This window comes from Vigna unguiculata, chromosome 11 (assembly GCF_004118075.2).
Source record: "Vigna unguiculata cultivar IT97K-499-35 chromosome 11, ASM411807v1, whole genome shotgun sequence".
In the NCBI taxonomy this organism is placed as follows: Eukaryota; Viridiplantae; Streptophyta; class Magnoliopsida; order Fabales; family Fabaceae; genus Vigna; species Vigna unguiculata.
The window spans coordinates 15,883,189-15,908,110 of NC_040289.1; the positions used below are offsets into that span (position 1 = coordinate 15,883,189).

General features: G+C 36.0%; 1 protein-coding gene across 1 annotated transcript; it reads right to left on the bottom strand.

Annotated features, from left to right (window-relative positions):
• Nucleotides 1-6,409: 6,409 nt before the first annotated feature.
• On the bottom strand, nucleotides 6,410-11,033 carry LOC114168417 (G-type lectin S-receptor-like serine/threonine-protein kinase At4g27290). The gene is made up of 7 exons (XM_028053214.1): nucleotides 9,659-11,033; nucleotides 8,565-8,675; nucleotides 7,791-7,927; nucleotides 7,476-7,686; nucleotides 7,153-7,390; nucleotides 6,915-7,065; nucleotides 6,410-6,843 (listed from the first exon to the last, which is right to left on the bottom strand). The coding sequence occupies exons 1-7, from the start codon at nucleotides 10,980-10,982 to the stop codon at nucleotides 6,544-6,546; spliced, it is 2,472 nt and encodes an 823-aa protein (XP_027909015.1). The 5' UTR covers nucleotides 10,983-11,033; the 3' UTR covers nucleotides 6,410-6,543.
• Between the last annotated feature and the right edge of the window lie 13,889 nt (nucleotides 11,034-24,922).

Sequence of the window (24,922 nt, forward strand, 5' to 3'; positions counted from 1 at the left end):
ATTCTTCTCTTTTCCATGGCCTGCATATGTGATTGTTTTCTCTTCATTCACGTTGTTGGAGCAAGTTTTTTGCATGAGATTAACTCTTCTACCTCTCCTTTTTGATTTACGTGAATGTGGTGCAAAGTTATTAGCTTTCCTCTTTCTTCTTTTTGATATCATGCGTATTGATGTGGGTACAGTAAATGATTTTATATTTCAATGAGGCCAAGGATTGATCCTGCTTGTACGTAACCTATTTATTTTGGTGCAGCCACCTTTCCTTTTCTTTATCTCATTTTGCGGCGCTACCCATTTTTCTACACTACACACTTTTCGTAAAATGAAGGTTCCTACTTCGTTAACCGTTGGATCATGCTGAAATTTTAACAACCAATCCTTAACACATAGTTCTTGACTTTGACTGGTCCGATCTGAAATCGGAGCTCTGTAATGGAGTAGTTTTTATCGCAAGGTCCTTGTAGTTTGGTTGTTGACAACATTGACCTTTGTTGCTTGTTTGGTTTATAACTTTCTCTATAGTTATTCAATTAAGTTGGTTATTATTGCATTGTATTCTTGATTCAATCATATTTAATTTGAATATAAATACATGATTTTTGGAGTTTTACACAAGCTGTAGTTTATTTCTAAAATCCCAAATCGTTTGTATAATGTGTTGATAAGTTAATGGATTTATGTTATGAAACTTTAATTCCCATGCATGATGTAGTGGTGTGTATTTTGTTGGTAATATATAAATTCTCATGTGTAGCATGTTGGGAGTGTTTGCCTTGCTTGAAAGCTCTTGGTGGAATTTAATGAACATGTGATGCTATGTTTGGTTTAATATGATTGTTTAGATTTGGGGTTTGTGTGTTCAAACCAAGGTTGGATTGTGATCATAAAGTTTCCGTGTTAATTGAATGCAACGTTGAGTATTATTGGACATGTTTTATTTACGAATGTCTTTTATGAATATCATTATTTTTGGTTAACTTACCCCTATTTGTTTGTGTGTTTGTTGTATGTGCGATGATCGTATAACGTGTGTGTTATACGGGAGCAGATGCTATTGCAGATAATCTTGGCATAGAGTAGATCGACGAGAGGCTGGGGTGAACTCGGGAAATTTTATAATTTATTTAGTTGTTTTAAATCAGATATTAAAATATATGTAATTTTATTTTGTCCGCAATTGATATTGGAAGTTTTTGAAAAAGTGACGTTTGAAATTATGTAATTTAAATTAAATTAAAAGTTTTTTTATTAGTATATTTTCAATGATAATATTTTTTTCATCAAATGCGTTCGTTTTCTAACTATCCGTGACATCCCAAAATTGGGGTGTTAAACTGAGTACCGCATACTATCATAATTGACAATGGCTGACAATTCATAGATAAAGAACTCGCTAAATTTTACACCGGTCTTGGAATCAAACACATCACCAGCTCCATAGAACACCCACAAACCAATGGCCAAGCTGAAGCTGCCAACAAGGTAATACTAGTTGAGTTGCGAAAATGATTAAATGGCGCGAAAGGACGCTGGCTAGAAGATTTGTTGGAAATATTATGGGCCTACAAATGCACCCCACAATCCGCCATTAACGAATCCCCCTTTAGCTTGGTCAACGACGCAGAAGCAATGATATTGGTTGAAATTGGTGAACCTTCCCTACACCGTCAAATATATGACCCAAACGAGAATCGACATAATCTATGCACCCACCTAGACTTATTAACTGAGTTGAGAGACAAAGCGCAAATCTGAAACATAACGGTTAAACAAAGGGCGGCCAGGAAATATAACTCGAACATATATCCGCAGTCATTCGTCAAAGGAGACCTAGTCTAGAGGATGACTAGTAATGCAAGAAAGAAGGACGGCAAATTCTCAGCCAACTGGGACGGACCATATCGAATACGAGACGATGCAGGAGGAGGCGCTTACAAACTCAAGCAACTATCAGGAGAAGAGATACCGAACACGTGGAATGTATCTCACCTAAAATTTTACTTTAGTTCGCCTAATCAATGTAATGAATACTTGTAATCCTAGGTGTACTCTCTTTCCTCACCTGGCATTTTTTCCTTAAGGAGGGTTTTGGCCAGAGAGTTTTTAACGAGGCATCCCAAACTTCATGAATAAAACAAAGGGTTCTTCATCCTATACTCAGCAAACTTATCTGGTTAAATTTCTTAAGTTTCCCACCACTTAGCATAAGTAAGCAGCCTAGGTCGACCACTGCTTATCTTGTTAAATTTATTAAAGTTCCCCACCACTTACCACAAGTAAGCGACCTGGATCGAACACTGCTTATCTTGTTAAAATTATTAAAGTTCCCCACCACTTACCACAAGTAAGCGGCCTGGATCGAACACTACTTATCTGGTTAAATTCCCCACCATTTACTACAAGTAAGTGGCCTAGGTCGAACACTGCTTATCTTGTTAAATTTATTAAAGTTCCCCACCACTTACCACCATAACCATCAATGTGCTCCAGGATAATGCAACCCTTAAGATCTTCCAGCTCAGTCTCCAGACCGCCATGTTTTTCCTTCAGTTTGTCATAATCGGCTTTGAGATCTACAATCCTTTCCTTTAGCTTTTTCTCAAATTCTAAACATTGCACCTTCCAGGTCCCTTATCTTTTCCTCTCCTCCAGCCACTCCTCCCTCTCCTTCTTCCAAGTCGCTTTCTCTTCAACATGCTTGGCAACTTGGACTTGTAGCTCCTCCATTTTGGACCGATTACCCTCCTTCAACTCTCTATGATACAAAGTACCCACTCCGCGTCCCAAAATCAAGGCTTTTCTATTAAACTCTAACATAGCCTTAATCATGGCATTCAACTCCATGTTGTCAATAGAATTGACCAAAGACTCCGACAAGTTAATCTCAATATCACGTCGAACAATAGTCTCTAGCAACTTAAAAAGCCCAGCCTTGGGTTTCTTCGCACCAACAGAGGATCCCAGCCTCAACAAGGCAGCCTTTACCCTCTTCACGTCCTTGCCCCCGCCTTGCTTAGCGGGCACCTCCGCTTTCCTTTTGGACCCCCCATGTACATGAACTTCCACCAAGGGATCTTGTAGATTTGGAACTTTAGTATTCCCAGCAGCCCTGACCTTCGCCACTTTCTCCTTGCGAAGAGCTTGAAAGAGATTCAAATTTTTCTTGCCGACTTGTGCCATATGACCTACAACAATAACAACAACGCCGATTAGTTAACTCAAACACACCTTACCATATAAATACAAAAAGATACCTTCTATATCAACAATAGGGTGTATCGAATTATAAACCCTAATTAAGCCCTTAGTTGGCATCTTACAATTAAACTTCGTTAGGGTATCCACCACCTCCTTATCCGCCAATGACAACTTCTCCCTCTTCATATCCTTATACTGCCAAGGGTTATTGGTCCAACTGAAGGGGAACTTGGTGGTCCTATCATCAGTATAGAAATATGAACGCTTAGGCTCCTTCACCACAACCTTGAAGAAACCATCTTTAAAATGATTAAACGATTGGGTAAATGCATCCAGCCCACTTATCCCTAGCCGACTTATTAGCGACAACCATGTTGTTGGACTTCTTGGTCATGTATCGTAGAAATATAAAAATGATCGTGGGGATGGCTGTAGATACAACGATCGGCACAAAACCTGGAAAGCCTCAAATATGCCCAACTATTTGGATGCAACAGAGTAGAGGCAACGTTCAGCAAGTGCAATACCCCCATTGTGAAATCATCGAAAGGCAACCTCACATACAACTGTGAGAAATGACACATATACATATAGAAAAACTCTTCTGAAGCTCCCTCTTGGTCGTGGCAAACGCAATCAATAACGCTTACCCTCTCCAAAGCCAGTATGTTTCGACTTATATTCCTCTCTAGGTAGGTATACAATTAAGCCACGACTTCAGCAAACGAGACCATCTGAATAAGGAGTGTTGAGTCCGCACATCCTCAGCCACCCATTCATACCTAGCCTTTGCCAGCCAGCTACTTTCTGCCACCTCTTCTGGTGGATCCTCCCTCGTTTCAGTAATCGTCTCCATTGGGATCCTCCCTACACCAACCAATTGACCACCACTCCCTCTATCTAACCAACTACTCCCATCTTCCCCTGAACGCTCACTCCCACTACCCGAACTAGATAATGACACACTACCACTAGCACTACCAATTGACATACCTTTTTTGAGATACTAAGATGATGGCAGAGATAAAGAATGTATCGGACAGATCTCACGCACACAAATAACTTCTCTCAAACTTCTTGCAAATGAACCAAGGTGAACAAATTTCCCTCATCAATTGTATTTATAACCAGGATCTAAATCACTACAACTTTTCCCGTCAAAAGCAACAATCATATGAAGCGTCACAATGAATGCAAAACGTCACAACACTTGAAACGGCGGTGCAAATCCCTCTGAATAGACCTCTGACATCTGGCACCCTTTCACCTACCGTCGCTTTTTATGCCTTAGTCTTAACACTGTTCATAACACTTAAAGATTGGGAGGCTACCATACTGTACCCCGACAATAAGTAATTTTTCTTGCTCTGAACTACATGAACCATGAACCATAACATCGTGGCAATTTGCATCGTCCGAATGCACCACAGCGGACAGATATTGTAGCTGACAGTACCACTCATGACCTACACAAAACTCATACACTTCTAAGCCTTTGATGCCACACCTGTTCCGGCAAGGACTGATGGTTTGGTGTACTATACCTAGGCAGACCAACGCAAGTACATGGCCAAGACCGCCTAGACATAGTCCCACAAAAAGTAGAACCACATAAGCAGCCCAGGCCACTTACTGCAAAGAATAATACGTAAAAAGTTGATAACACCTAACTTAGAATGTCGCAAACAAGGCCCCTAGTACCAACATATGCTAACGTAGGGCCTGGGCTAAGCCCAGACCCATCTAGGACCCAAATATTGGCCCAACCCATAAGAATGAAGGACATAATTAATAACTTTATAAACACACGTGGACCCCAGCAATTAAGAGGTACACTTTCATTAATTCCCTAATATGAGATTTGACTTTTGAGAGCCTTTTTGCTAACTTGATCGTCGGAGCCCTCTCCGTAGGTAACCCCCTAATGGTTCAGACCGTATACGCTAGCAGATGGCATGTACAAGTCGAGAAGGAGCCGGCTCGAGAGGTCAAGGATTGAGGTAGGGCATTATTTGTGTTCCCTAATATCTCTTATTTGTCTCCACAAGAACAATTAGGTATAATTACTTATTTGGTTCCCTAATTTTTTGGTTTAGTGCAATTCGGTCCCCTTATTATTGGTTGTTTCAATTTAGTACCCCAATTATTTAAAAAGATTCAATTTGGTCATTTCTGTTAAGTTAGAGTTAACATCGTGTCCGTACAGGACATGTGTCAAGCCGTGAAATTTTTTTATTTTTTTAATTTTAATTTTCTTTCTTAAAATTTATAATCTACCACATATGAGGTTATTGTCGTGCCACGTGGCAGTTTATCGTCATAACACGTGCTAGTGGTAATAGTTGATTTCAATTTAGTCCTCTATTTTAAATTTTTAGTTTAATTTAGTATCTCTAATTTTTAAAACGATCTAATTTTATCCTCTCCAATTTGAGACCAAATTAGTAAATAAACTTAATTACAACTTATATATACATGTTACAATAATATTGTTTTAATATATACATCGAATCACTTCACCTAAATACTCAAATTATTTTATTTTTTACATTTTACCTTTGTAATTTATTACACTTGAAATTTTTTACACTTCTAAAAAATAAAATAATTTTAATATTTAGGAGGTGTAGTGATTTAATGTATAAATTCAAAACAATTATTTTAACATGTATATATAAGTTATAATTAAACTTATTTACTAATTTGGTCCCAAATTGGAAAGGACAAAATTAGATCGTTTTAAAGAATTGGGTACTAAATTGAACCAAAAATTTAAATAAATGACTAAATTGAAAACAACTATTATCACTACCACGTGTCATGACTGTAAACTACCATGTGACAGACAGTAACCTGACATGTGGCAGATTATAATTTAAAAAAAAATAAATAAAAATTAAAAAAATTAAAAAATTTCACAACTTGACAGGTTTCCTGTACGGAAACGGTGTTAACTCCAATTTACAACTCAACAGAGAGGACCAAATCGAACAATTTTAAATAATTGGGGTACTAAATTGAACCAATCAATAATAAGGGGAACAAATTGAACTAAACCAAAAAATTAGGAGATCAAATCAGTAATTATACCTAATTATTATTATTATTATAACTATCATTATCATTATTATAATATATAATAATAATTATTATTATTTTTTTTTATTATTATTATAATAATAATAATTATTAATACTATTATTATAAAAGATAAAGACATACAAGAAGAAGATGATTATTGAAACTTTGTACCAAGATTTTATTTTGTTTTCAGTACAATAAACCTTGGTGACCCAAAACTTTACGATTGGTATTGGTGTCTAAGATAAGAATCAAATCAATTTCTTATCTTGGTTCCATCTCTGAAATAGTTACTTCATTTGTTGGACAATACATATTTTGTCCTACATCTTCCTCAACTAAAACCCTTTCCATTAAGAAAACAGGTTTTTCTGGTTGTGGTAAAGTACTTTCACTCGTTAACATTGTAAGTACTGAAGTCATATTCGGTCTATCATTAGGTTGATGTTGTATACATAAAAGACCAATATGAATACAACGTAAGGCTTCCGATAGAATGTATGAGTCCCTTAAACAAGTATCGATGAATTCAATTGGGATGCTCTCTTTCCAACACCGCCATGCCTACAACAATGCAAAGTAATTAACAAAATCCAATTCATTACCTATAAATTGAACTTACTTTCAATACTTACATGTTCAATAAGGTTATAGTTGTGGATTGAGTAGGAAAATCCTTTATTTTTCTTTCCGCTTAAAACCTCTAATAATAAAACCCCAAAGCTATAAACATCAGATTTGACCGAGAATACTCCACCAATTGCATATTCAGGAGCCATATAACCACTGAAAGAAATAATCACATGTAAATTATTTTTAGATATGATTTGTGATAAATATCAACTTTCATAGAAAAAAAAATTAATTACTTACTATGTACCCACAACTCTCCTTGTATTCCCTTCAATCTGATCACCTCTACCTCCTCTTGCTAATCCAAAATCAGAAATCTTTGGATTCATATCATCGTCTAATAAGATATTGCTTGATTTTAAATCTCTATGTATGATTCTTAATCTAGAATCTTGATGAAGATAAAGGAGTCCTCGAGCAATTCCAGTTATAATATTTAATCGTGTAGACCAATCTAAGAGCTTGCTTTGAGAGTTATCTGTCATTGATATTTTTGTTACCTTTAATTAGTCAATAAATATATGAATGAAAAAGAGAGTCAAAAGTTTAAGAAAATCACTAACCAAAAAGAAAGAAGTTTAAGCTTTTGTTTGGCATGTATTCATAAATGAGCAATTTTTCTTGTTCTTCAATGCAATATCCAAGTACTTTGACAAGATTCCGATGTTGAAGTTTGGAACAAAATATAACTTCATTCTTAAATTCCTTGAGTCCTTGTGCGGATGTATCAGAGAGCCTTTTCACTGCAATATTCTTTCCATCTGATAATGTCCCCTTAATAAAATAAAATTTACAAAATAAGTTAAATTGCATATAAAGAAGTAAACCTATGTTCTATTTTCTTGACTATATGGTAAAGAAGATCGTTGCATACATACTTTGTATACAGGACCAAAACCACCTTGGCCAAGCATGTGGTCATCTGAGAAGTCATTAGTAGCACATGCTATTGTATCAAAATCAAACAAAGGTAGCTCTAGATCATCTTCACTCCCGTTTATCTTTGCTTTTTTATCTGTTTCATTTGAAATGTGTTTAGCATCACATTTTATAAGTATTTTTCTGTGCTTTATCTCAAAAGAGGTTACATTATTAAAAAGATATTACATTACTTGATTTGTTTTTTTTTTCCAAATTTTCTATAAAAAAATGTGAAAAAATATTTTTTTTTTCTATAAACTTTGTAAAGTATCACGAAATATTCGTAAAATCTTTATACAATATGATGTTACATGTCCTTTAAATTTTTGTTTTACTGAACTATTTATACCTATGAAAATTGTATACCCCTTTGTTGTTAGAAAAAAAGTAAATTGAAGGGTATTCAATAGATAATATTACAAAATAAAGAGAAAATCTGAATATGAAAGAAACCATAATTTGTGTCTCGACGTGTTATTTGTTGAATGAGTAAGTAATTATTATAGAATTTTTTTTATATATCAGATTTATCTATGATAATAATAAGTAGAAAATTTAACACGCTATAAAGCAAAGTGATGTTACATAATATATATATATATATATATATATATATATATATATATATATATATATATATATATATATATATATATACAAAATGTTTAAATATGTAAACTATTTAGATAAACATAATAATATGAAATTGGAATCAGATAAAGAAAGTTTACCTTTATCTTTTCTTCTCTGGTAAAGGAATGTGAATATTACAAGCACCGCAAGAATTAATGAAACTGAGCTTATGACCCCAATCACCACTTTCTTTGAATCATTTTTATTTTCTTCACAAAGAAATGAAAGAAATAGACATTGTAATTGAAATAAATAAATAAAATTGAGAAACACACGATATAGGATAAAATTTAAATTAGAAGTGGGTTTCAGGTTAGTTTTTTAAGTTTTAAAATAGTTAATCTTTAAGCGTTTGCCGTATTAGACATATATTCTTCGTTTAATTTGTTTAGGTGTTAAATTTAGTTGACTTCATATATTCTTAAGAACAAACACCGAAATTCTATCATAGCCTGTAATTTTATAATCTATACCAGTACAAACATATCTATATGTCTACAATATTTTAATGATAATAAAAAATATAATTAAGAAATTTAAAACACAGCTACCAAATCTTAAGAGAAAATTATAATAAAATAAAAATTATAACAATTAAGTTTCTATTAAATATTTTCATTAGATCAACTTGCTCTTAAAAAAAGAAACAGTTTGATTAAAACTAAAAAAAATCGAGGTTATTTACAAGAGAATTGAAAAAATTGAAAAGAAAATTAACAAATTAATCATGACATAAACTGAAAATAATATTCACATTATTATATTAATAACAAAAGTCAACAAAAGTTATTTTATATTTATATAATCATTCCTCTGTATCCTCAGTGAATACTAGATTTATAATTTTTTTAATACATCCCTTCAAAGCCTAGCATTACTTAGGGGAGCAACTTGATAGCATATTATAAAGATCTAATTAACTTGACTCCAGATAAGTATTTCTGTGAAATAGAATCTTGTTTAGTTACATACTAATTAGTGTTTTATTATGGGAGAAGTTGACTCTACAACCTACCATCTATTCTAAACTCACTCAATCAACTAGTAACTTCCGAACGTTAGTGAAGCTAATTAAACCAACAATCTCTCTTGCTCTGGATTTTAACACCATTCCTAAGGTTATTTCTCCCATGAATTGTAACATATTGTAATTTCTATTTAACCAAAAGAAAACAAAAGTAAGATCGCTTACCAATTTTGGAGATATCCAATCTGACATATAGATCTTGCCCTGCATCAGGAAGCAATCTCAAATCCAATAGATCACCGAACCAGATGATGCAACCGCTGTAACCACTTCCATTTTCAGTGATATCCGAATTAGCATAAGCCGTGCACGAACAATTCGCCCAACACTTAGCCTTGCATTCATCAATTGTCATAGTTCGATTCATCCACGATGTTTTAGTGTCGGGAATCTTCATGTTACTGACCTTAACGAAGCCGTCTTTGTTCTTCACCCTACACCTCCACGTATCAGTGCTATTCACGCACCCTTCATTCCAAATCTTTGCACTCCACTCTTCCGGCGATTTTGGCCGAAACCCTCGTAAACACTCGCAAGTTGAAGTGTTGCCCGCGACTGCACAGTACCCGAAAGAGCCACAGTAGTTATAGCCGCAAAAACCGTCTCTTGGGATAACTAAATCAAGCCTCCAGTTTTGATTATCTTCGTCCCAAATGAAACGCAGAAGAGCGTTAGCCGTTTGGTTAATCACCGTTCTCAGAAGCATCGAACTATTTCGCGGAAAAACTTGGTAATAACTTTCCCTAGGATTGTCAACGAAGTTGATATTCACCAATGGACGACGCTTCAATGCCGGTGTGGCGCTGAATCGAAATCCACTCCAAGGGCCACTTCGGTAGGACACTGATGAACCGTTCCAAATTTGCATTTCTGGGATGTTGCCTCTTGAAACTCCATAAGAATAATGACCAGAAGATGGGTCTTCCCAATTGTTCCAAGAAGTGATGAATCTGTTGAGACCTGTTGCTACTTCCCACCCTAGCTTCATTCCTGGTAAAAGTGTGTCCGAAGGATAGTCAAAGCTTTGCCACAAGTAGTTTTCAGAATTATTGTCGTTTTCATCTTTAAGGACAAAGTTCCCGGTTTCCAATAGCCGTGCTACGGCGTTGACCGATTTAGATTTTGTTGTTGCATTTGTTGACCAGTGAACGGTGTTGTTGCTGCTGAGAAGAACCAGGTTTCCTTCTTTGGTTAAGGTTAACTCGGTGGAGTTGTTTCTGTTCATGGTATTATTGATTGGATTGTTGCGGTTGGCAACCCAAACAATGGTTTTTTGTGGGATGTTTTTGAACCATATTCCTAGGTAGAGGTTTGTTGAAGTACCTAGGCTGAAGAAACCTAACTCGAAGGTTCCTCCCTCAGAAACCAAGTTGGTTCCATAGATAAGTGGCTGAAGCTGAGTGATGGTGTTGGTTTCAGATGAAATTTTTGATGAGAGGAGAAACAGACTGGCTATGATGACAAGCGTGGAAGGTAGTGGAATTGCCATTGTGTTAATTGCTGCACATGAAGGCACGATAGTTGAGGGAATAAGTAGTTTATTGTGGAATTTTTTGACTAAATATGAAAATGAAAAATATCTTTTCATAACTCTCTTTTTCAGATACATCTACCTCATAACTACCTTTATTTATAAAATATTATATTACAATAATAATCATAAATGTAAATTAAATATCATAATAAAATAATAATTTCCAGAGTTGTGTAGTGGTGGGAAGAAATGAATTTCATCTCGTATGAAAATGGTACAGCCTCATGTTTGTTATCTTCCCTGTGCATCAGTTGACTTGATCAAAATATGTTATTTAAAATGGTCCTGAACGGCGTTTTGAGCCGCCAGTGAAGTTCACATCAATCACATCCGCACAATCAATTGTTGTACAAGTAGTTGAAATTACATACTCAATTATTTCTTGATTAATTATTAAGAAATATTTACTACGCTTTATAATAAAATATTATAACTAATTAAAATTGTATAATCAATATATAATTTTAAAGTATTACTTTTATATTGAAAATTAAAATTGTATAATAAATATATACTTTTATATTGAAAATAAATATTTAATTAGTTTCTAACATGTTTTACTTTTAATTTTGTTTAATATATTGTAATGTTGATCATTTCATTAATATTGTTAGTATTGTTTGATGATACAATTTATTAATATTGAACTTTTATTTCTTTTATTTTTTAATAAATATTGTTTCTTCTTACTAAATCTTTTGTTTACTCTTCATCTCTTTCTTTATTTTCCTCACACTATTCCTCCATCTCTTTTTTTCTCCTCCCCTGATGTTTTTCCGAGGCCAAATCTTTAGGGATAAATCTTTTACTGAAATTGATATGTCCTAGGTCCACACTTTGATATTCACTTATTCTTGTCGAGATGTCCTCTTCCAATGTGAGTGTAATGTCCTCGACAACGGGGTGTCTGCAAAGACATTCCGATGCTCAAGTTAGCTACTATAGTAAATATGACTGATTGTAATAAAATGATATCCTTTTCTTACCTTGTGAATAGTTCCATCTATACTACCTAGATGGGCCCACACTATTAGGCATGAGTTACGCGGGATTAGGTCATTTTAAGGTCTTGCTTAACATGTGTATTTACCTTAATTGTTCCATGACTTGTCTTTTTTGCCTAGGTGGCTTTGTACTATAGCAATGGCATACTTGTCTGTCCTTTCGTCTATGTCAAGATGTTCTTTACCCTTAAGTTGTAAGACGTACTCGGCCTTATACGTACAATATCCCCCTAGAGTCGAGACAATCTTAGTCGAGTGTCTCAAGGTAGTTTGGGTGCTTCTCGGTACTCTAAGTTTATGTGTTTTAAGCAAGAAGTTTTTTTTTTGTCTTAGTACTTTGTCTTCCTAGACTCTGTCTACACACCTAATTTATATGATCCTTTGCAATAAGGCTAAAAATTAGCACAAATAGCAGCTGAATTTGATGCAAAACAACTAGCAAAAACTGCAACAGAATTGAACAAACAATGTTCTCAAACTACATTGTATTCTTTTGATTCTGGTGTACTTCTTTTGCCACTTTCTTTTGATTCCTTTTGGCACTTTCTTGTATTCTTTTGTGTTCTTTTCTTTCTTTTTTTATGAATTTTACAACAACACTTTTTCCACACAAATCAGAATCACTAGTACGCGATGCTTGATCATATGTATTTTTAATGAAAATAAGAAGCACAAATTGAGAAGGAAACTTAAGGAATGAAATATGGAATATGAAACTGAAGGAAACACAAATTAAACTTAACTCTAAGGCATTGCTAAGTTCTAATTAGCAAATAGAAATCAATGGTAGAAATTAAAAAGCACTCAAAGAAAAATTACCAAATGTAAATTTATATGGTTTATGTTGATGTTAAGCAAGAACAAGGAAAATTTTCACTAGATATTAAGATAAATGTAAGACCCGAGAAATTTAATTAATTAAATAATTAATTAATTAATAAATATGGGTAGTGGAAGCCTTTAGGGCAATTAATGTTAATTATTATGAATTGGAATAGTACTAGTTCAAAAGGTTGAGAGTACTTGATTATTATGAAAAGACTTGGGTTCGAGTCATGTGTATTATTTAATTAATTATTATTTTAAGCATAATATGATTGATCATGATCAGTGATAATATAATCTTAGATTTAGAGAAATTATCATGAAACATGAATTGGTTGTATGGTTGTGCATTGACTTGTGATTTGTGTGGTTATGTGTTCGAACCTTGGTAGACATTAATTAAGCTTCCTTTTTGCCAAAATTTCTTTTGGCATAGAGGTGAATGGTCAGACAAACCCTAGCCGTCAGAGGGCAGCCAAGAAGGCTGGAAGAATTACCCTAAAACAACCATGTTAATTTCAATTTTCGTTTTATGGCCATTAAACTTAACTAAGACATTTTTAAGAGGCTAATGGAGGGAGAGAATAAGAGTTTTTGAGACTGGATATTGGAGAGCATTGTAAGGAGTGCGATTTTAGAGAAAAATAGTTTTTAGTGAGTGAAACGGAGGAGCTGAACGGTGGGAGAGCTAAGGGAAGCCATTGTTGATCAAGAAGAAGTTTTTGAATTCATAAGTGAAGTAAGGAAACCAAGTTAGGGGAGCTGGAATTCGCTAATCTTATGTGTTGGATTTAATTGCATGATGTATAACATGTTTATGCATGATTCCTTTCTCCCAACGTTAAACCATGGTTGTATTAAGGATTAGAGGAAGAGTACAGTAATGGTCAATGGAATTGATGAGTATGAATGCATGATCTTTTACACTTTGGACAACTTAAAGCTAACAGAATGCAACTGGGATAGGGCATGATGATTGAGGATAGTGCTAGCCATGTTTAGCCAAGTACCTAGATTTTTGGTAAGTGTTGAGGTAGATAAAATGGTGTAAGGAACTTAGCAGGCTATGAAAAATTAGTACAACAAGTTGTACTGATATAGAGCCTAGAAGCAAGGCTCAAGTCTTCAAGCGATAGCTACAAAAATAGTAGGGTTCTTGACCACGTAGCGCCTAGCGGTGAGGACGATTCTCCAAGTGGCAATTGTTAGACAAAGGCCACTAGAACGAGTGGTGCCTGGCGGCACGAGGCTTCCGGTTAGGTAGTCTGGAACTGAATTTCTCTTGGCAGCTCTAGAGCAGCGCCACACTACAAAAAATTGAAGTAATTGCGACGATTTTAATATGGTGGTTCTAGAAAACTTCCATAATTTTCTTCATAATACAACAGTTTTATAACTCTCATATTTTGTATGCAAATTATGGCATTTTAAAACGTCATTATTATGTATTATACTATTTTCTCATTCGCGCTCGTCTTTTCCTTGCTCTCATCTTTCGCTCTCAGTTTTATTAAATTTTTTGTCATTTATTTTTTTATTAAAATAAAACTTATAACCCCTAAAAGAAAAATAAAATAATTCTTATCACAAGAACCCTAAGTGAAACACGAAGAGACCAGAACCCATTGCCCTCTGAAGCACATCAACCACATGTCAACACCACAGCCACCATAGAACTCATTGAAGATCTCTCAAAAACTTGCAAGAAGATTGCACTTACCGGAGCAGTACTCTTCGGAGGTGACATTTCTCTATCAAATTAGTTAGCGAAATAGCAACAACCGCACTCAGCCCTCGTAAATCGTCTTCCTCACAATGCAATTCGGAGCTCCATTGTTCCTCTTGAACCTTTCACCATCGTCGTTCTCCACCACCGTTCATCATTCACTAGCAAGGTTTACTGTCACCATTATCCCCATCCTCAGCCCTCAATACGAAATTAGAGGTTCTCCCATCAAGAGCAAGGAAAAAAGGTAACCCTATATGATTATCTATTTATGCATTATGATTCTTTGGATGTTGTTATTCTTTGTTTTAATGTATGAATAATGTTTTTTATCCTCCCAACTCCATTTGCTAGCACTAGGTACTGATTTGGCTTAATAGAACTATTTCTGATTCCAAGTTTATATTGCTTGTTTCCAGATTATTGGTTTTTGTAAGACTCGAGAAAAATTAAATAGTTAATTAAATAATTATTTAATAAATGCGGGTAAGAGGAGCATTTAAAGTATTTAATGCAGATAGCTATGACGTGGAAAAGTGCTAGCTCATGTGGTTGAGAGTACTTTGATTGTGTGTGAGGACTTGGGTTCTAGTCCTATGTGTGCCATTGTGTGTTATTTAATTATGAATTTTTAAGTTGTATATTTTAAAGAGTGATGTGGTCGCATAACCTTATAATTTTAGGAGTTATCACAAATGTGAATTGGTTGAATTGGTTGTGCACTTGCTTTGTGATTGGATGTGTGTGAGTTCAAACGTTGTGGAGAACAAAATTTGTTTTCTTTTTTGCCAAATTTCCTTTGGCATGAAGGTGAAAAGGTTTGGAAAACCTAGTAGCCAAGAAGGCAGTCGTGAGTGGTGAGCAACTGGTCTTGTTTTGGGTTGAATCGCCTGGCGGCGATGAGTTTCTGCCCGGCGGCGCGACACTGTTCGCGTTCGGTTTAGTGGTTTCACTGCTGATTTGAGTGAGTGTAATGAATTGTTGAGTTTTGATTGATTTTATATATTTGTGCGATGATTTTATGGCCTTGAATTGATTGAGGGATGCTGGGGATCATATTAAAATTTCGCATATGGGAAGGTTGGGCTGAAACCAATGAGTTATTGTGAACCTTGGGTTGTTTGGGGTAATTAGGAAATAATTGGAATTATGGTATGCGAAAAATATAATGTTGATAGGGATGGGTATTGAAAATGTCGCAAATGATGATGTGATGACTATCGGGGAAGAAGAAAAGAGAGTTGTGATCAAGAAGTATGCAGAAAAATGGGTAAAGGAGTCTGCGTTTGATATGCCGCCTGGCGGCTTCATGCTGGCCGCCAGGCGATGCTGTGTGCCAACCCAGGCTGGCTGTTGCACTGTGGTAATGCGAGAGAAGGATAGGAAGTGAATTACACATGCATATATAGCCAGTTGAAAGGAAGAGTGAAATTGAAATTGTTGATGTTCGATAAGAGATGAATATGTTGATGGGGATATAGAATTCGATATAAAAAAATGGTGTAGGAAAGGATAATCATATTTTGTTAGTGAATATAAGTTCTTGCGTTTTGGTATGCTAGTTAAGGATAAGTGAGGGATACGAGAATTTAATAAGAGGGGTTAAGCATGGGAATTAGGGTGGAAGGCAAACATTGGTTAGTTCAGCATGGTAGAATCGGGGGTATGATGTAAGGAATTGGAATACTAGCTAATTTCGTGGGATGTATGGAGTTGTTGTGTTATGACAATGTTCTTGTTACTTGAAAGAGTTGAATAAGATGGAATTATCATTGTAATGTATAGATACATGATTACATAGTGAGGAGTCTCTATTGGTCCATGAGAGTGAGTTATGTAACAAATTAGACTAGTTGGGGTGCTAAAACTAGTGAAGTACTGTTCTGGTATAGCGCCTGGCGGGCTAACGAAACCCGTCAGGCGATAGGCTTAACAAAAGAGAGTGCTGCACTGAGTGGCGCCTGGCGGCACGATGTGCTCCGCTAGGCGGTGATGAGAAAATAGTGGCTCTGAAAGGACGCTGGCGCCCGGCGATGAGTGGATACCGCCAGGCGGTCTGGAACAATTTCGCCTGGCAGCGTGTGGGCCGTGCCAGGCGGAAATGTTGTTGTCCTTTGTTTGTTTTGTGTGTTGTTTGAGCACTGACACTACACTTGGGCTGGGAGATGCTGTGCCATGAGCGAGTAGGTTCATGGATGGTGGTTAACATGTGATGATATGAGCGGGGAGGTTCATATCCAGTTACTCTCACGTAGGGATACGAGCGAGGTAGGTTCGTATGTTCCGTGCTCATGGTTGAGAGATGCCACGTGCGGGGAGGTACGGGGCTGGTGGATCACATGTGTTGGACTACGGGCAGGCAAGCCCGTAGAGCAGGACTACGAGCGTGGAGGTTCATAGAGGCAGGACCACGAGCGGGCAGGTTCGTGTGAGCATCATATTCCCGAGTCCAAGGCTAACCAGTTGTGTGATTTGAAGGCTATAAAGCCTTGGGGTTAAGGTCTTGGCCAAGAACTATGTAGAATGAATAAGATGGGTGTATGATTTACTTTGCATATTGTATATATGTTATTTTATTTTTCTCAGCTCACCCTTTCTGTTTGTGTATGGCGATGATCGTGTGTTTCGTTACACGGGAGCAAATGTTGATACAGGTGGTGCTGAGGATGTCCAGGCGACGGAGTGAGGGGCTAACTTTGGGAATAGAGCTAGGGTTTGTCTCACTTGTATTTTAATATACTTTTATTATGAACACGAATTTTGAGAACTTGTAACCCTTTATTGATTAAGTTATGAGTTTTGGCGCAAGTTTTAAATAAATTAAATTTTCCCGCGTTGGGATTATTACTAGACGACTTTTGATATAATTTATTTCTTTTATTATTTATATTTAAGTAATATTCCTTAGGGATGTTACAGTTTTGCAGCTTTCATTGTTTGCTGAATCATTTTATGAAATGCTCCGATTTCAAATGGGCAATAGAATTTTAACATTTCTTCATGTTATTTTGTCCCCTTTTATTAGGTTTTTTTATTTTACTTGATTCTTTGAAGGCAACCTTGTCTACAATTTTGTTTACCATTTTTCTCTAGAAACTGCATATGAATTTTGTTATCAAAAGAAGTCAGGGGAAGAGGCAGCGGGAAGACAAGCATGAGAAGGATGACGTGAACAAATCCTTCCCGGTTAAGCGTCAAAAGGGAGATGATCCTTCTGTGGAGAGTGAGCTAACGAATATGGACACTAAACCAACCTATATAGATGATGAGAAAGCTATTTCTGAGAATGATAAGTCTAATATTTATAAGGAGGATGTTGTGAAGATGAAAGATGAATCAAATGGGGAAGAAGATCCTGAGGAGGATTCGGAAGAATGTGAGGAAATGGATGATGGTAGTCCCAAGCATGATGCATCTGATGACATAAATGAAGAGCAAGAAGTGAATGCGGACATTAAACTTGAAAATATTAGATAAAGCAACTGATGAAACTTCTAAAGGGGAGATCAAGGTTAAAGATGAGGTGCAAGAATCCAAGACTGATACTCAAGCGAAATAAGAAAAGGATGACACTAAGAAAGAAAAACTTGTTGTTAAGGAGGTTGTTGTGGACAGAGAATTTTTGGAAGTATTTTGTTATATATTGTAACACTGATATATTTATTCTATTTGATCGTTTATGAATAATCTGTCTATATTTGGATTTTAGATTAAGTAATTATTCGCTATCATTTATGACAAGCTCTCGGCTGGGTGTCAACTTGATGACATGGAAGCAGATTGGAGCAAGCCTATTGTTAGTTTAAGGTATTATTGTACTTTCTTTTGAATGTTCTGTTTTGTGGTTAACTTGTATTTGGATCCTAATTCATTTGTTGTCCCCCTTGTATTATATCCAACCCTTGAATGTGCATCATAATATGTATTTAAAGTTAAACAAACATGTACTCAATCAAAGTGGTTCATATGATCATTTGAAATTTTAAAATTAAGTGAACGGTTTCTCTTGAATAAAGATTATCGTTGGGAATAAACGTGTAATTTATAATTGAGTTATTATGCTAACTTGTGTAGTTTCAAAATTTTTTCTAACTATTGGGAATTGGTTTCATCAATGTCGTAGGGATTCCTCGAATCTTCACAAATGAAAATGATCTTTGTTTCTTAAAATACATCCAAACTTCTACGACCAACATTAATATCAGACAAGTTTTTTGAGTAGTCTTTTCTTTTCTTTCAAAGTGAAAAAATGTTATATTAGTTCACGAAACAATTATGATTTACTAGTTACAATTTAAGAGACTATTCCTTCGTTTCAATTTTATACGACCAGTTTCCGATTTTTTGATCGTGACTGTGTTAGTTACATTAGGGTAAGCGATGTGTTCTTTATTTTACATTGGTTTTCAGCCTTCCTCAATAATGATGAGAAATGTTGTTTCTTTATAGGTTGAAGATATGAGAATAATCATACACAATATGGGAATTTTCCTTTCGCACAAGGATGTCAAGGTGAGAAAATTTCTAAAGGTTCTTAGCTTGTTCAACATATTTGTCTTCTGCCTCGTGGTACTCAAGTATTGAATTTAAATCTTTGCTAAGACTAAATGGAATTGTTAATTGGTATTGGGTGACACTAGGAATTGAGTTTGAATTGGTCTATAGTTTATTCACTTTGAATCTACAGTTTCCTTTTACTTTAATACTTTTATTTAAATTGTACTCTCTTTTTTTTTTAATTTATTTTTTCTTAAAATTTAGTATAGAAAAATTACACATCCATGTATATTTGATCTTATGTGTGCTTATGCATTTATGTCATGCATTTTCTTGCCTTGAGGTTGGTACCAGTTTCTTATGTCATGAAGGAGAAATGTATAAGAAAGCTAAATGTATAAGAAAGCTACTTTTCAACTATGTTAGTGCAAATTATGTTGTAACTTGTAAGTTTCTTTTTTTAGGCATTGAATGTTGGAAGTGGTGCTCCATCACCGATTGGTGCAAGAAGATCAAACGAGAGAGACAAGACTAATTAGGAACATAGTTATAGAAATTTAGGATTTTTTTTTGTAAGCTATTGGAGGGTGTATATAATGGTGAAAGAATTTTATTTTTTTTTTGGTTTTCAACGTGCAAACCTTTGGATGATGTTGGATAAATGACTTTTCTTTATATGAATTATGAATGAAAATATGTGATTAAAAATTTGTTTATTTGATTTTTTTTCTTTTACTTTTTTTGATTTTATTAAAAGTAGGTTAAATGAAAAATGAATTGAAAAAATAATTTCATTTTAGTGCCATGCAAATACTGGCGCTTTTAGGTGTCATTTTTTGCATTAGAATTCTTTTTAAATAGACAAATTACGGCAGTTACACATGCCATTATTTGTGCATGGAATACGACGATTTGAACTACCATTATTTGTGTAGTGCATTAAATGACGTGTGTTGCGGCGCTTCGCATAAAACTGCCATATTATACCCTATGACGACAGAATATATGGCGGTACCCAGACCCGCCGCATGCGTAAAATATGGCGGTCATAAGCGCCATTTTATACCACAAATAATTGTCGTATTTAACAATTTTTGTAGTGTCAGGCGATAATGAAATGATAGAAATGTTGTTTGCTTTGGATGTGCATGGTCTACAATGCATTGGTGATACCTTAAAGATCGTCTTGCTGGAGTGTTCCTTCAGTTGTGACTTTGAACGGTATTCCTTGAGTTGTGGCTCGGGATAGAGGGAAAACACGTGGCATTCCTTGAGTTCTAGCTCAAAATGACATCTCTTGAGTTGTGGCTCGAATTGGCGAGTGTTGCTGGTGTGAGTGCGAGTTGTGGCTCGTACGGATGGGTCCAAAAAGATTGCCCTCTTTAGTGGACATTACGAACTATGTTCATATTGGGAACTCCACCTGACGTTACGGAGTGTGGTCCGTATTAGGTTTCCCGCATGGGTTCTACAAGTTGTGGCTTGTATGTGTGGCATCAAATGCATCTTGAGGTATTCATCTAAAGACATAGAGCATGGATGACATGGTGGTGGCCATGTGGATATGAAAACAAGGACAAATTTTCTTGATGTGTGTGTGTGCTTATATATTTGAATTAAATATATGATTCTATACTGTTAGCTCACCTTATCTGCTTGTGTTTGACGATGATCGTATATGCGTTACACGAGAACAAATGATGTTGTAGGTGATTCTGGTGAGGCATAGAGCCTGAGCAGGGGATAGCATGTGAAAAGCTTTATTCGAGTTTTATTATTTATGGTTTTGAATAATTTTGTAAGCATTTATGTTATAGACTTTCATATTATATTGAGTTTTATAAATTATGGAATAAACGTTTTAAAATTTCTTGCATTTATGGGAAATAGAGTTATAATAAATGAGGTATTAATCGTATTTCTTTATTTTATTATTTAAATTTGTAATATTCGACCGGAATGTTACAATAACCAAGGTTATCTAGATGTGAAGATGCATTTCCAAGGCTTCAAGAGAGAGTAAAGATTCAATTTTACTCAATAATGTTGCAGTATTAACACACCCCACCATACCAAAGATAACAACACAAATTCAAAGCAAAATAAAAGCTAAACAATGAAGTAATGACATATATGGACTGAACATGACTCTAGACACAACATATGGATCTTAAAATAAAAATAAACTCAAATAAAAAAGATATAACCGAACAAAGATTAGGAATTACTCAAGCAAATGGAAATGCAAACAGTAGAAACGTAAAGAACACCTAAAGCAAACAAATGGAGGTTCAAGATGAACTAATGAATTTGAACCAAATATAAGACAAGGAACAACAAACCAATCGATACAAACACATCAAGACAAGTAAAAGAAAAGATGAACAACACAAAATTGAAAGAAAAAAATAACGAAGAAGCACTTAAATCAACTAAGCCGAGATCAACTTAGGCTTATGATACCACATGATGGCTTCTTCTTGGCTCCATGGAAGCTTATGTGAATGATGAATGTTCCAAGGTTGATGTTGGATTCAGAAGCATGAAGGAAGAAGGCTTGAAGTGTTTGGTTTGATGTAGATGAAAGGTTTTTTAAGAGAAATGAGGTCAACTCTCAAGGAAAGAAACTAGAGTAGACTAGAAAAGAGACTACTCTAGAGTGAGCTCAAGGAAGAGAAGATGTGCACACATTTTGGCAACAATTCTCTACTAAAATTCAACCTGAAAATTACGTGAGAGGAAGATCTTATTTATAGCCTAAAATGAGACCAAGGAGTCTCCAAAAAGAGGAGGGAAAAAAGAGTCTAGAAAGTTGAATTTTGAACCAAAAAGGAGCACGTGGGAGGTGTGACTTGCCACCTAAGCAAGTCACATTCTCCTTGCCATGGGACGCTCACTTGGAGCCTTGGAGAGCAAGCTTGAAGCTTCTAGATCTCTCTAGTTCATGTGCTATCTCAAGTCCATTTCAAGGCCCAATTCCCTTTTTGGTCCAAATTATTTTTAAAGCCCAATACATGACCCAACATAAATCCTAATATATTATTTACAAGCAAAATGTTCTAGGCTAGGTCTTCACATATTTCTTGGCCCATGTGAAGTTCATCATGAGCCTTGCATGCTCATATGATGCTCATTCTTCTTATATCCTCCTAGCCATAGCTCTTGTTGTAGGTCCCTTGACAAGAGGCATCTCATCAACATGCAAAGAAACACACTTGGATATGGATGACTTAAACAAGTTTTAAGAAGGTGGGAATGCTTAGAAGTGATAGACCTGAAAGTTGTTTTCTTTTATTTACACATATATTTATAATTTATACTCCTATATACGATATGTTTAAAATTGAACTCATGACGATTGTAAATATAATTTTATGCATAGAAATTATGGTAATGTGAGATGCTTAATAGACAATTAGTAGAAATGTAACTGTAAACTGGGTGTTACACAAAACAATTTAGTTTATATAAGAATAATTCAATTTAGTTTTCTTAAATTGTAAGTTCAATTGAATTGAATTGTATTTTTAGTTTGAAATATTTTTTTATTGTTTACATGAGTTTAAACTGTTTTCCCAATCCAAATTATAAGAATGGCAACTTAATTAGTGTAATTACGATTTAAAAACTTCCATCCTAGTTGTTGTGATCTCATGCCTTTGCATCCTTTTATTTACATGGAAAGGCCAAGTAATTGTTATTCATATCGTAGTTATTTAGCAATTTATATTTACATCTTTTCTGTTAATTAATAAGGCGAAAGAAAACTCATGATTGTAATTATCTATCAAATTTCCCAGCTATACAAAATTTAAGGTACATGGCTAGCAAGAAATGAATGTTGTAATCAAAAGATTTTAGGGAATTATGGAAAAGGACAAAAAAATGGGGGTTTGGAGGTATGTGACTGTCTGAAGATAATGAAGGGTCGTAGCGGACTTTTTTGACTTCACTGCACATGTCCTATATGGACCACGTGTGTGTAGGAGTTTATTGGACGTGATGACAATTTTCCGTTAAAAGAGAAATAAGAAGCTAGATCTAGAGCTAGTAAAATAGAAGTCATAAATGACATAAAAGAGAAATTGATGAAACTACACATTCATCTAGGCTAGAAAAATAGAAGTCAGAAATAGCTTAGCATAAGCAAAATGACAATTACCTGCTAGGAAACGATAGAGGATTTACTACTAACGTAAGTTAACCCTATAATATTTCATCTCAATATATATATAATTCAAGAAGCATACATGAAAATTTTGCAAATGTCATACACAAAATTCATCACAAAAAAAGTACTAAATAGAAACATAATATATTTTCCCATAAAAAAAGAGAAAGAAAAGAAACACACCTATATATCGTGGGTCATCCAGGGAGTAGGGGTGGGCATGGATTGGATATTTAATGATCCAATCCACATCCATTTTATATCTAAATAATTGGATTAGATTTTTGACCCAAATCTATTTTTTTAGCAAAAGTAGTTTGGATTTTTTTAGAATCCAGATCCAAATATTTGGATCAAGATTTAAATCCAATCCAAATATTTGGATCAAGTTTAAAATCCAGAATCCATTTTTAATAAAAGAAATTTAAATTGAATTTCTTAAAACTTGTGTCATTAAGGCCCGAATGACTCGGATGGGATCGACGATCCGGACAATCCAGACGGGCCTGACGACTCGAACGACCCAAACGGGCCCGATGACCCGAACGGGCTCGACAACCCGAACGAGCCGGACAACCCGAACGGGCCGGACAACCCGAACGGGCCCGAAAACACAAACAGGCTCGACGACGCGAACGGGCCGGACGACCCGAATGAGCCCAACGACCCAGACGGGCAAGACGACCCGGACGGACAGGTCCAAATAGTCGGGCCCAATCGGGTAGTCGGGCACGTTCGAATCGTGGGGCCCGTTTGGGTCGTCAGGTACGTCAAAGTCATCAGGCCCGTCTGAGTCGTCAGGCCCATCCGGGTCGTAGGGCCCGTCCGAGACGTCGAGCCCGTCTAGGTCGTAGGGCCCGTCCGGGTCGTAGGGCTCGTTCGTGTCATCGTGCCATCCGGGTCCTAAGGCCTGTGTAGGGCGTCAGGCTCGTCCGGGTCGCCAGGCCCGTCAGGATCGTCCAAGTCGTCAAGTCCGTCCGGATCGTTGGGCCCATTCGGGTCGTCCGGCCCGTTCGTGTCGTCGTGTCCATCCGGGTCATAAGGCCCGTGTAGGTCATCAGACCCATCCGGGTCGTCGGGCCTGTACGGGTCTTCGGGCCCGTCCGGGTCGTTGGGCTCGTCTGGGTTGTCAGGCCCATCCGGGTCGTCGGGCCCATCCAGGTCGCCAGGTCGTCCGGCCCATCCGGGTCTTCGGGCCCGTTTGGGTTGTCGGGCCTGTTCAGGTTTTTGGGCCTGCCTGACTCGTTCGGGTCTTTGGGCTGCCTGACCTGTTTTCGTTATTGGTTCTGCCTGGTCCGTTCGGGTTTTCGGGTCTGTGTGACTCATCAGGTCATTGGTCCTGATCGACTCGTTCGGTTTGTCGGGCCCGCCTATCTCGTTCATATCTTTAGGCCCGCCCAACCTCTTATGGTTGTCGGGCCTGTCCGATCCGTATAGGTCGTCGAGCAAGGCCCATCCAAGTCTGAATTTAGCATAGTTCATCTCAACATTTAGTCTAACCCAACTAAAAATTAAATTGAAAATTTGGATTGGATTTTTTGGATTATCCATATTTAAAAATCTTGATTTATAAAATGGATATCCAATCCATAAGATATATAAAATGTAAATTAGATTGGAATCCATATCCATTAAATGGATTTTAAATGGATTAGATTTGTAATAAAATGGA